The 12,727-nt window shown below is 50.5% G+C and overlaps 1 protein-coding gene across 1 annotated transcript in view; it reads right to left on the bottom strand.

Moving 5' to 3' along the window:
• Window positions 1-2,893: 2,893 nt before the first annotated feature.
• The window catches only part of Sdk1 (sidekick cell adhesion molecule 1), a 975,668-nt gene continuing 965,834 nt past the window's right edge, over window positions 2,894-12,727 (bottom strand). Inside the window, exon 45 of the mRNA XM_057765703.1 lies at window positions 2,894-4,251. Within this exon, the coding sequence (XP_057621686.1) occupies window positions 3,997-4,251 (255 nt within the window). The 3' untranslated portion in view covers window positions 2,894-3,996. The remainder of the gene's footprint in view (window positions 4,252-12,727) is intronic.

Raw genomic sequence — 12,727 nt, forward strand, 5'->3', positions numbered from 1 at the left:
GCTACCCATACCTCAGGCAGGGAGAGTCCTGGGGGATTGCTCTCCCCTCTCTTCCAACTGGGAGGGAGTCACACAAGTAAGTTCCTGGAAGAAAGCTGCGTTGGCAAAGGCAGATTGATCAGAATGCAGAGAAGTTGGACTGCTCAAAGTCCAGAGACAAATTGTCTTGGGCATCTTTAGTCTCTCCTTAATAGCCATCTATCGCCCTAGGTACATCCTTTGGACTGTGTGAACAGGCCCCTAGTTCCCACTAACCAAAGGGCTAAGAATGCTATCAGATGACACCCATGGCCATAGCAGAGTTTCCCCTGCTTTGCTGTAACCCGCCTACCCATGGATCCACCAATATATTTGAGAAGTATTTTACCTTATGGCTTTCTTCATTCAGATACTGTCAAAAATTCAAGAGCTTGTTCCCTAATTAGAACATGCATTTGGGGAGGCCTAAACCTCCCCAAGATGGGCAGCACCTGAAGGACACATGACGTCATCTTTGAGATTCCACACACATGTGCACACGCACATGCACATCTGTGCACTTCGCACTTGAGTGCACATGAACATAAATAGAAATTAAAGATTTAAAAAGTCACAAGCGCTTAAGGAACAAAATATTTTTTTTTTATTAAAAATTGTACCCATAGCACCGCTCTGCCTTCCTACAAGTTGGGGGGGAGGGTTCATTTTTATCTTTAGTGGGATCTGGTTTTCTGTGCCATTTCAGAAGGCTTCATAGGGAAACTTCAGGACTCTCCTGAGCCAGCTGGTGATGCTGGGAACCCCACACTGTCCTGGCCTCTCAGACTGGTCCCTGGCAGTCAGTCTGTGGACTGGGGACTCATCAGGTGAGCAGCCATGCTATGATCCAGGTATCTTGGAATAATAATAACCCATGCTAAGAACCTCTGTGCAAACACACCATGCTCAGGATGATCAAGACCAAGTCCAAACACTGCATCCAAAGAACATTCCAGAACACACATCATCCTCATGGGTGGTTGTTCTGCCTCCCCCCAGGGCTCCAGGGAAGGGAGGCACTTCTCACACCCACACATTTTCCTGCTGGCATTGGGGAGATGCTGAGGAAGACTGGCAGGATGTCAGCTGAGATGCTCACATCTTCTCGGGATGTCTGCCTCTGTAAAGCCACCCATAAGGCTCAGCGGGAAGGAAGGCCACACAGGGCTGAACGGTCTCCACAGAGTCACTGAGGCCACAGTGGGTAGACGCGGCTATCACTTATCATTAGACACCTGAGGAGGTGACTTTTTCAATATGACAGGAGAAGCCAGAAGGGCATCTGTTTCCTGCCTGTTTGGATCTTCTTTCAGAACCCAGATGTGGATTCAATGTCCGTTTTGCAGCTGTGATGGGTCCATCCCATTTCTACAGTGAGAGGTTAGGAAGGACATTAGCCAATGCCCCGTGGCTCTGGGAGACTGAAATCTAACTAAAAACCCTCAACCCCTGCATTTGGTTCAGGGCACTTGAAGAGGACAGAGTCCCTTTAAACCAGTGGTTCTCAACCTTCCTAAAGCTGAGGCCCTGTAACAGAGCTCACGTGGTGACCCCCAACATTTTCACTGTTGTTTCATAACTGCAAGTTTTTGCTACTGTTGTGAATTGTAATATAAATATTTGATATGCAGGCTATCTGCTGTCTAACCCTGGTGAAAGGGTCATTTGACCCCAAAGGGGTCATGCCCACAGGTTGAGAACCACTGCTCTAAGAGATGGGCTTGATGACAGCTGCTCAGGATGGGCGGTCACAGGGCCAGGGCATCCCGAAAAGACCTCTCCATAGAAACAAGTTACCGCTCAGAGAGGGGTCCCAGGCAGTGCTGCAAACTGCCAAGTCATCGCGAGGAAACGCAGTGGGAGTCTCACCCCAGACCAGACCATTCCAAGGATTCCCCATCGGTTAAAGCAATCAAGTCCTTATGGCTAAAGACAGCAAAGCACATGGGAGCCCGCCTGGTCCCCGGCCTCTGGTGGGCGCCACCTTCCAGACATTCAGTTGGTGACATGTGTCTCCTGTTTACTTCACTCCTTTGGGGCCAAGGAGGAGGTGGTGCTGTCCACTGACGTGGACACAGGATCACTCCCGTGGACCACGAGGGTGGCAGTCCCCACATGGAAGTGGCTTTGGGCAAAGCATCTAGGATTTTTGGTTTAGAATTATTTCCCCTTCAGCTCAGAAAAGGAAGGGAGATGGGGGGTGAAGAAGGAAAGAGGAGGAAAGGAAAGGGCAGAAGAAGGGACAATAGGAGGCAGGAGGGAGGGGGAGAAGAGGGGAGAGAGGAAGAAGGGGAGGGATAAGTGAAGTTAGTGGGAAAGAAGGAAAGAGGAGGGGAGGAGGAGAAGAGGAAGAAAGAGGAGGGCTGAGATTTTTTTACTGTGGAAAAACTGAAAGGCCTATATATTTTTTAAAACCTCAAGGAGAACTTCTTGTGTCCTGGGGCCACACCAGCAACTTCCAAGGCATCTGAGTCAAGACAAGATCCATGTCCCCTGCCTCTTCTGGAAGGCAAAAGGACGGCAAAGTCCCCTGCTGGTGACAATAAACAGCTAGTCTTCTTCTCTGGGCGCCAAGATCCCTGGGCGGATAGAGCCTTCTCACCCACTCTAGTGCTCCAGGACATGGGCACGTGGAGCCCCCGTAGTCCTGGGGCACAGCATGGCCGGAGCCAGCTGGTCACATCCACACCCTGGACCTAAGCTAGGGGTGGCAGGACACTGCGTGCCACATAGCTGGTACTCTTTGCATTTAGCCAAAACCATGGAAACAATGAAAATTAAAAAAAAAAAAATTTCCCAAGAAAACCTGTCAAGGCTAAAAAGCTGGCCCTGGATGGCAGGGTAGAGGGGGCAGCACCAGGGATCAGAAGCTGGACATCAGGAGGAGGAAGGGGAGGGCTGTCCCCACTGTGCGCCGGTATGGGGTGTGCTAGGTGACTCGCGGCCCAGGTTGGTTTCTCAGAGCCGATTGTTTTATTTGGAGACACACGATCGCTTCTCGTCTTTCCCACGTACAAAGCTGAACAATGAATTAAAAGGCACCTGGAGACAGCAAAGACGCATTCATTTCATGTGACATAGTTTAAGAAAAGATAAAAAGGTTTAAAAAATACTCTGGTTCAACAATGCACACCTGCTACTGCCACAAGCAACTGCAAAAACACGCGTCTCCGCTCCTCTGTTTGCTCAGCGGGGGTGGGCTGTGTGCTGTGTGTCGTGTGGTCACCAGAAGGACCTGGCTGGCCATGGATGGGCCTGGGTGGCCTCCAGAGCCAGTTGGGGGAGGGACTTCCTGTTCTTGTAACTGTCAGCTTGAGAGAACAGAGGAAGAGCGAGAGAAATGGGAAGCCCCAGGGTTGCGCCACCCTCAAGAGGGACTGCAGAACTGAGCCCTCCAAGGCTAGGGCTGGATGCCACTTGTGCGCCAGTGGCATTGTGTGGACTCTGGTGAGAACCGGACAGAACCCGGGGGGGGGGGGTAAGATCAACTGTCTGAAGCATAGGTGAGAGCAAGGAGCCTCAAGTTGTCCTAAGATGGAGAAAGTAATCCAGGCTGGCTGGTTCTCCAAAAGGAGGTAGAGAGAGAAGTGGCCTCAGATGCCATTTACCTGTCCCCCTCCGCCCCCTCCTGCCAGTCCTCGCCTTCCCAGATAGTTTGGAGGCCAGAGAAGCCCAGGGTTGGGGTGTGTCGAGAGCGCCCCCGCCGGCGGTGCCGAGCTATCGCACCAGGGAGATACCTTCTCTTAAAAAGAAAAGAAAACAAAGAAACCTGCTTCCTGCAGCGATGTTACAAAAAGCCATTAAAAAAAACCTTCCTAAGTGAAACCTAGTTTTCACCAGTAGGTAAGATCGCTTATCAGAATTATTATTTCTTTTTGTGTGAAACAAAAAAAATTCAGCTCAGTTATCGGAGTTGATTGTCTTAACAAAAATAGACTCCAGAAGTTCTGCACCGTCTACCCTGATGGAGGCGTGACGTCACACGAAGGAGGAGAAGCCGGTGAGGGGGGCCCGGGCTCCAGGGCCAGCTGGTGTGTAGACTCCACCCGCGCTCTGCGTGGTGATGACTGTGTGCAGGTGTGGGCCCGATTCAGCCCCGGCAACCGCCTCGTATCTGTGTGGTGCTGCGGCAGGGGGACGCCGCTTCCAGGAGTTGTAATAGGTGGGGTCGCTCATGTAGTGGTTGACGAAGGAGTGCTTGGGCAGGGCTTCCTCGTAGTCCGAGTCGGAGGCCTGAGGATGGAGCAGAAGGGCAGTGTGAAAGGGGGAAAGGGAGCTGGTGAGGGAGGGCCATTCGGAAACAGGGGGACTGCCGTTAGTCACCCGAGGTGGGGGGTGGCCTGCGGGTAAACACAGATGCTGGTGGTGCTGTGTCATCCGGAGCCGCCTATGGTAGTTTAAGTGATGCCCATCTTCTCTCTTGCCTTCCCACCAGAACAACTATGGACTCTTAGCCCTCTGGAATTTTACGCCCTAATAAATGCTTCCTTCTATAAGTTGTCTTGGTCATGGTGTTTTATCGCAGCAATAGAAAAGTAACTAATGCACTGAGTATCTAATCCACTCAAAGTAACCAGCACACTGACTGAGCTACATCACATTCATTCAGGCGAAACGGATCCTTGGCTTCAAGGCAGAAAAATTCAGGACTGAGCCAGTGAGAAGCACAGTTGGAGTTTTTAATTTTTATTTATTTATTTTTGGGTGGTATTTTTGTGCATGTGTGTGTGTTTACATATCCATCTGCTCACAGATGGAAGGCAGAGAAAGATGCTGTCTCCTATTTTTCTACCCACCTTATTATTTTGAGGCAAGGGCTCTCAGTGGACCTGAAGCTGGCCATTTTACCTTGACTGGCTGGATGAACAGCAAGTCATCGGGGTCCATCTGTTTCTGCCCCCCCCCGATGCTGGGCATGCTGCCGTGCCCAGCTTTTATGTGGGTACTCAGAACCTGAACTTGGGTCTTCTTGTCTTCACAGTCCAAGTTGGAGTTTATTTTTTAAAAGATAAATATTTAAAAGTTTAATTTGGGGACTGGAGAGACGGCTCAGTGGTTAAGAGCACTGGCCACTCTTCCAGAAGCCTGGAGTTCCATTTCCAGCACCACAGCCATCTATAACTCTACTCCTGGGGGATCTGACACCTATTTCTGGCCTCCTTGGGTACTTCAAATCCATGGATACAGACTATATGCAGGCAAAACACCCATACACATAAAAATGAAAAGATTCGTTTTTAATTTCGCACATATATGTGTCTCTCAGTGTGTTTGTGTGTGTGTGGGCATGCAGTTTGTGTGGAGTCCAGCAGAGGGCAGAAGACCCCTGGAAATGGAGTTAGAGGTGGTTGTGAGCTGCTCAATATGGGTGTCAGGAACCAAAATCTGGTCCTCACAGGAGCAGTGTACATGTTCTTAATCATCTCTTCAGCCCCTTAAAAGTTACTCTGGCCGAGCGGTGGTGGTGCACGCCTTTAATCCTAGCACTCAGGAGGCAGAGGCAGGCGGATCTCTGGGAGTTCGAGGCCAGCCTGGTCTACAAGAGCTAGTTCCGGGACGGGCACCAAAGCTACAGAGAAACCCTGTATTGAAAAAAAAACAAAAAACAAACAAACAAACAAATAAATAAATAAAAAGTTACTCTGAACACTGATTAGAAGCTCTGTGATTAAGAGAAGACATGGGTAGGGTGGGGTGCACAAGACACCATGAGAGCATGGTTGTGGGCTTCTTCAGGAAGAATTGCCTTTCTGCATCTTTACAATACCCCCCACACCATTTTGGTGGGGATTGATGCTGTTATCATCCTCAAAGGGCTGCTAAGAAAAATAAATGAGGTCACAAGTGGGTCCCAAGTGGGACCTGACAGGCCTTCAGTTGACCGGGTAAAACTAGCTCAGTGGATGTAGGATGTTTTTGGTTTTTGACACTCCCAGAAAATTTCTGGGAGAGGAATTAGGCCCAACATGAGGTTATATGCATTCAGAACCTTAAGCCTGGTTCATTGCTATTTAATATAAAATACCTTTATATGGGAGGAATATTTTCACCATGTCCACAAGCTTCACAGTAAATGTTAATCATGTGGCAATTTATTTTGGAGCGGGGGTTCAAGACAGGGTTTCTCTGTGTAACAGCCCATCTGTCCTGGAACTTGCTTTGTAGATCAGGCTGGCCTTGAACTCACAGAGATCCACCTGCCTCTGCCTCCCGAATGATGGGATTAAAGGCGTGCGCCACCACCGCCCGGCCATGCTGCAATTCTTAGTTATCAGCTGGTGGAAAGCTTTGGCGAGACTTCAGCTTTGGGGAGACTCCGGGGTGTGTGTGTGTGTGTGTGTGTGTGTGTGTGTTGGAGTGGGTGCCTTTCCCATTCCTTCCTTTCTCCGCTGTCATTCTCTCTATCCTGCCTCACACTTGTGAAGGCCTGAGAGTGCTCCTGGCCTTTGGTCTGCAGGGGACCAAGATGTGAGCTGCTGGGGACCAAAGAGAACAGTTCAGCATGTCCGAGGTGGGAAGGGCACCTCAGTGACCTCTTGCCACAGACCCACACTGCCTGAGGAGGCTTAGAGACTGCAGCAGGGGAGGGATGCTGGAATATGCCAGTGCCTGCATTTTCATCTCCCCTAGTGCTGGGTGTCCAAGCACACTCCACCGCAACCAGGAGAGCTCTGGGCTCCCGGGGATGCTGAGGATCATCCCCTTTGAGGGTCTCAGGTTCATTTTATACAATAAGCCAGCAACACCTGTAAGAAGTATTCAGTCGGCTTTCCCTCTCTCCCTCTCTCGCTCCCTATTCCCTCCTTCCTCTCTCCTCTCTTTCCTTCCTCCCTTCTGTTTTTCGAGAAAGGTTCCACAGTGCGGAGCAGGCTGGCTCCCCTTCTGTGATTTCCATCTTCTTGCCTCAGCCTTCAGGTTCTGGGGTAACAGGTGAGAGGCAAAGCAATGTCTGACTGGGTCTGTGTTTTCTCGTTTCTTAACTTAGGCAAAATTATTTTCGTTCTTTGTGTTGTCATGGAAAAGATAAGGAGACAGAGGATGAAGCAGATCTTACTGAGTCTGTGGTGGACTCATGGCTCCCCGTTGGAACCCTGTTTTTGGTTTTTGGTCTCTACACTTCCAAGTGGGGCTCCTGGGACCAGGATTTGTGGCTGTGTCTAAGATATAACCTCCAGCCAATCTAGGGGCCTTACGCTTAGGAGGCAATGCACTACGTAAACTGGGACTTGAAGACAAGGGACAGAGACAGGCAAGAGCAGGGCTGCAGGACTCAGTGTGGATGCTCTGTCAAGTCTGCAGATGCTATCTTGGATTCTAAAAGTCCTGGGGGAGGACACTGAGATCCACAGAAGCCATCTCTTTTCTCATGGGGACTTCACTGCACCCCCAGGATGGGGTGACAGCTGTTTGGTTCCCCAGTTCCACAAACTGGGACTAACTTTATTCTTCTTTGAGGCGGCATGCAAAATTTGAGCTTCAGCCCCTCTTATTATCTTCTGGCTTGGAGGACCAAGATCAACAAATTCAAGTGAGGTTTTCAGGCCACGCCCACGGGGAGTCTCAGCCAATGGCGGAGGGAATAGAGCACCTGAGGACTCCAGACAATTTTTGTCCCTTCCATTGGAGACTGGGAGATTGAGACTGTACGGGTAGGTCTTGGCTCAAATGAAACCAGGCAATGAAGGAGTCACCAGTAGAACCATGGTCTGTAAATTCCGCCTCTGCGAGACCTTTGAACATCCACCTGGAAACCCCAGAGGCCTCCTTCTGCTTCTCAAACCTCCTGCCAGCCCTTTTCCTGCAGCTATGGGGCTAGAGAGAAGCAGGGTCAAGGGTAGGCTGAACCTTTGATGGGCTAGAATGAACTGCTACAGTTTTGTGGAAGTCTGTTTGTGCGTGTGTGTATGTGTGTGTGTATGGATCTGAATACGTGTAGGTGTATGCTCATGGAAGCCAGAAGACAACCTGGGTGTCATTTTTCAGGAACCATTCATCTTGATATTTGAGACCGGGTCTCTCACTGGGCCCCATTGCCAGGCTCTACTTTGGCTGGGCTATCTGGTCAGCGAGCCTCAGTGCTCCTCCCGCCTCTGCTTCCCCGGCACTGGGAGTGTAACTTGGTGCTGCCACACCCAGCTTTTTACATCCATGCTGGAATGAGACTCAGGTCCTCACGCATATACTGCAAGCCCCTCACTGACTGACAAACGTATGTTTTGTCCCATGCCCATAGACCTGTATGAGATCAACCAAAGCCAGTCAGGCATTTTGTCAGGGTAAGGGGAAGAGCAGCTTCACACCACCCCTCGTGTCCACTCTTGAGTATTTCCTGAACCAAAGATGGGGACAATATACAGACAGGGGTCTGTGGCTAAGGTCACAAGGGGACCAGGTAGGAGACTGTGATAGGTGATCTTGATGGTCAGTTTTGTGGGAATTAGAATCATCATAGCAACAAGTTTCTGGGCATGTCTACGAGGGAATTATGTGGATTAGATTAACAGAGACAGAAGACCCAGCCTAAACATCAGTGGGTGGAGTTCTGTGGGGTCCCGCACTGAACAGAAAGGAGAAAGTGAGCTGGGCACCAGCGTCCATCTCTCTCTGCTTCCTGACTGTGGATGTCATATGACCAGCCGCCTCACGCTCCCGCTGTCAAGATTTCTGCACCATGACGCATCTTTGAACTGTGATTCAGAACAAACCCACTTCCTTACTCCCTCCTTCCCTCTCTCCCTCCCTCCCTCCCTCCTTCCCTCCCTCCAATCCTTCTTTCCTTCCCTTCCTTCTTTCCTTCTTTCCTTCTTTCCTTCTTTCCCTCCCTCCCTCCCTCCCTCCCTCCCTCCCTCCCTCCCTCCCTTTCTTCCTTCCTTCTTTCCTTCTTTCCCTCCCACCCTCCCTCCCTTCCTCCCTCCCTCTCTCCCTCCCTCCAATCCTTCTTTCCTTCCCTTCCTTCTTTCCCTCCCTCCCTCCCTCCCTCCCTCCCTCCCTCCCTCCCTTCCATCTGTTGTTTTGTCAGATATTTTCTCGCAGCACAAATGAGTAACTAACACAGGGGCCATTGCCCTGTACGTAGCCATGTCTCAGTTCTTGTGTCTACCCCTGGATCACGTGGAAGGAAGTCATCCTGGATAGTAATTGATTCACAGGATCACAGAATGGTGTGTGTGCTCGCCTTGCACTGACCAATCAGAGCCTTGCCCTGGTGCACAGTGCTTGTGGCAGGAGAGACTGACTGCCAGTGTAGGGTACAGTTTGACGGGCAAGTGGCCCCCAAGCTAATCTGAGGGAACTCTTCCTTTGTGCAGAAAGCACCTTGGGAGAAAGACCAAGACTGTGCACCTTTGTTTCTTCTTTATTGTTTTGGGAGAGGCCACAGGATGCCAGACAGATGATCGGTGCTGTGGACTCCCATTCTTGCCGGGGCTTCCCTGGTGGGGCAGCGTCTAGATACTATCCTTCCTCTGCTTCCAGCTCTACTTCTTTATGTGACATTATTTTTGAATGCAGATGAATTTTAGTGAGTGAGAATTACTGGCAAAAAGGAGTTTCCACTGGGCCTTCCTTCGTTCCTTCCTTTGATCCTTCCTTCGTTCCTTCTGCCCTCCCTTCCTCCCCCCTCCCTCCCCTTCCTTTTCTTCCTTGTTGCCTGTGATGGGAAGTCTTGGTGTGCTGGTTTCCCAGGAAACCACAGAAAGGACAGAAGGTGACTGAGGGCTGCATCAGGCTGCACCGTGAATGTTTGGTGAGCTGCAGCGAGGGCAGGCTCAGAGCTCGGCAAGGTACCAGCAAGATGAAAAGCCCTGCACTACCAGGGAACCAGTTAGGTGTGAGGGGTCATTCCAATTGGTTAGAGCTGCAAGAATCTTGAAAACTGCTTTAATTTTAAAAAATTTTTCTGGGGGGCAGTACATGTATGGGCATGCATGCATGTGCGTGCGTGCGCGCGCGCGTGTGTGTGTGTGTGTGTGTGTGTATCTAATGCTAATGGTGGATGTCTTCTCTCCGCCCCCTGTCTCTCTCCACTTTAGTCTTTGAAACAAGGTCTCTCTTTGAACCTGGAGTTCGCTGATTTGACTTCAGCGACAGCAGTGTGCATCTGGGATTCCCTTGTCTCTGGCCAAACCCAAACCCTGGGATTCTGCACCACCATGCATGGATTTTGTGAGTTCCGGGGAATCTTAACTCTGGTCCCCATGCTTGCTCAGCAATCTCTTCCACCACTAACCCATCTCTCCACCCTCCGCTTTAGTTTTTGAGATGGTCTCTCGCTAGCCTGAAGCTCACTGATTTGGTTAGACTGTCTAGTCAGTGAGCTCCAGGAATCCACTTGTCTCTGCCTCCCCAGTGCTGGTTTACAAGCCCTTGCCACCACCCCAGCTTTTACATGGGGTCTGGGGATCAAACTCAGATCCCTATATTTGCTCAGCAGGATCTGGCTTTAGTAACTGAGCCAGCTCCTCAGCCCCAATGGATCTTTTATAAATCTCTACTCAAGTCTTCCCTGAGTACTGTTTCCAAAGATGCGCAGGTGGATGTTTACAAAATCACTTTCCCTGGCTAATTCATTGTCCCCCTGGGAACAGCATCCTCTGGGGGGGGGGCTACAGCTCACTATTCCAGAAGTCACTTTGTCTCCAGTCTGAATGACTCTGACCTTCAGAGGGGATAATGGTCAACGCGGCTCAACCCTGATGCTTATTTTCCTAACATAACACTTTCTGCCCTGGACCGTTAGCTAGGGGTTGGCAGAAACAGAAGTGTGGATGAGGCTCTTAAAGAGAACAGCGAGCACCACGCAGGAACACTCGGGGTTGCTAAGCAATAGCACCCCCCTGAACACTTGGGGTTGCTAAGCAATAGCATCCACCTGAACACTTGGGGTTGCTAAGCAATAGCATCCCCCTGAACACTTGGGGTTGCTAAGCAATAGCATCCCCCTGAACACTCGGGGTTGCTAAGCAATAGCATCTACCTGAGTGCTGCAGCACTCATTTGCAAATATGCTTGAGACTTTTTTTTTCCATACAGGGTGTCATGTAGCCCAGGATGACTCACATTCCCTATGTAGCTGAGGATGCCCTTGAACTTCCCTGCCCTGCCTCTACCTTCTGAGTGCTAAGACTGCATGTGTGTACTACCACATGCTGTGTATTATGCAGTGCCGGGGATGGAACCCATGGCTTCCTGTGTGCTAGGCAAGCCCTGTAACAACTGAGCACCCCTAGCCTCCAAGCCTGGTATATAGATCTAAAATGTTTTTCTTATCTAGATTGCAGTTTGAAGATTTAAATGCAAAACCCCAAGCCATCTCATGCCTTTGAGAGAAGAAATAGACCCAGGCATGTCCTATTAACCTATTTAAAAATTTTTAATTAATGAACCGATTCATTAATTAATTTTGAGAACCAGGCTTGCCACCTGTGTTTGCTATGAAGCCAAGAATGACCTTGAACTTCTGATATCCTCTTTCCACCTCCCAGATGTTGGGATTATTGAGAATGTCAGAAGAATGACCCACCCACAGGGCTAGGTGGACTCCAAGCATGCGCAGAGTGAGTGACATGAGGCCTGGCCCCACAATCCGTGCTCAGTACCACAGAGTGATGCATGTCAGTGCACAGGGAACTCTCTGCACACTCAGCTGTCACAGTCACCACCAACGACATGTCCAGTACTGCAGGGAACAGCGGGCCAGCAGCTAAATCACTGCCCACAAGGTCCAGCTCTATTCCTGGTGGCAGGAAGCCTGACGCAAGGCCATCCTGCTGCCTCCTCACCCGCTGCTCTTCAAAGAGCAGTTACCATGCAGCGACGCCGCCTGACCTCAGCCAAGAAGGAGCAGGCCTGTCCCCACAGGCCTCCAGTAACAGCCGTCCAGCAGAGACAGACACCGCTACTTGCTGTTTCCTGCAAGCCCGAGGCTGTGTTATAGATCCGGCGCCCTTTGCAAACAGGACATGTAAAATGGAGCTCATCTGGCCCTTGCCGGTGCCCACCCACTGCCCACTCGCAGAGTTCGTATATGAGCTACAATTGAAAAGAAGCTGTTTTATTGAGCCCCGGGGCTCACTAAGGCCCCAAATCAGGTCAAAAATGAAGGTGAGAGTGTATTTTAGATTAAATATTGATTTTGAGGCGTGTGCTGAGACGTAGGCCGGGAATACGTGTGCAGCAAATGGCCTGTGGTTCTTGCCCTTCTAGAGGCTTACAAATAGGACCCTTGGGGACACCCAGTGGAGCTACTGATTGGACCCTTCATGCTGGCCACCATGAGACACAGAGATGGGGGTTGCTAGCAGCAGGAGCCCCCCCCCCCCAGTTCTGGTTTCCCCACAGGAGTGAGTGAGCTCATTAACATTCTCTCATGGACGGAGCTGGAGAGCTCACAACGGCCAGAAGATCTTCTTGGGAGGGGTTGTCATGAAGCCCTTCTGTGTCCTAAGAAGATAGGTAGCTGACTGTGGGTGGAGTTGCTTGGGGATGAAGCTGTCTGAGAGTCACCTGAACTCGCACAAGGAGCCCCAATAAACTCACTGGCTCATGTGGTGGTTTAGATTGAGAGCCGACTTGATAGGACCTAGACTCCGTCAGGAGACAACCTGTCTGTGAGGGAGTTTCTAGATTAGGTTTACCCCAATGTGGGAGGCACCATCCCCTAGGCCTGCGTCCTGGACTGGATAAAAAGGTAACAGCAAGCGGAGCACCG

Source organism: Chionomys nivalis, chromosome 3 (genome assembly GCF_950005125.1).
Source record: "Chionomys nivalis chromosome 3, mChiNiv1.1, whole genome shotgun sequence".
Taxonomy (NCBI): domain Eukaryota; kingdom Metazoa; phylum Chordata; class Mammalia; order Rodentia; family Cricetidae; genus Chionomys; species Chionomys nivalis.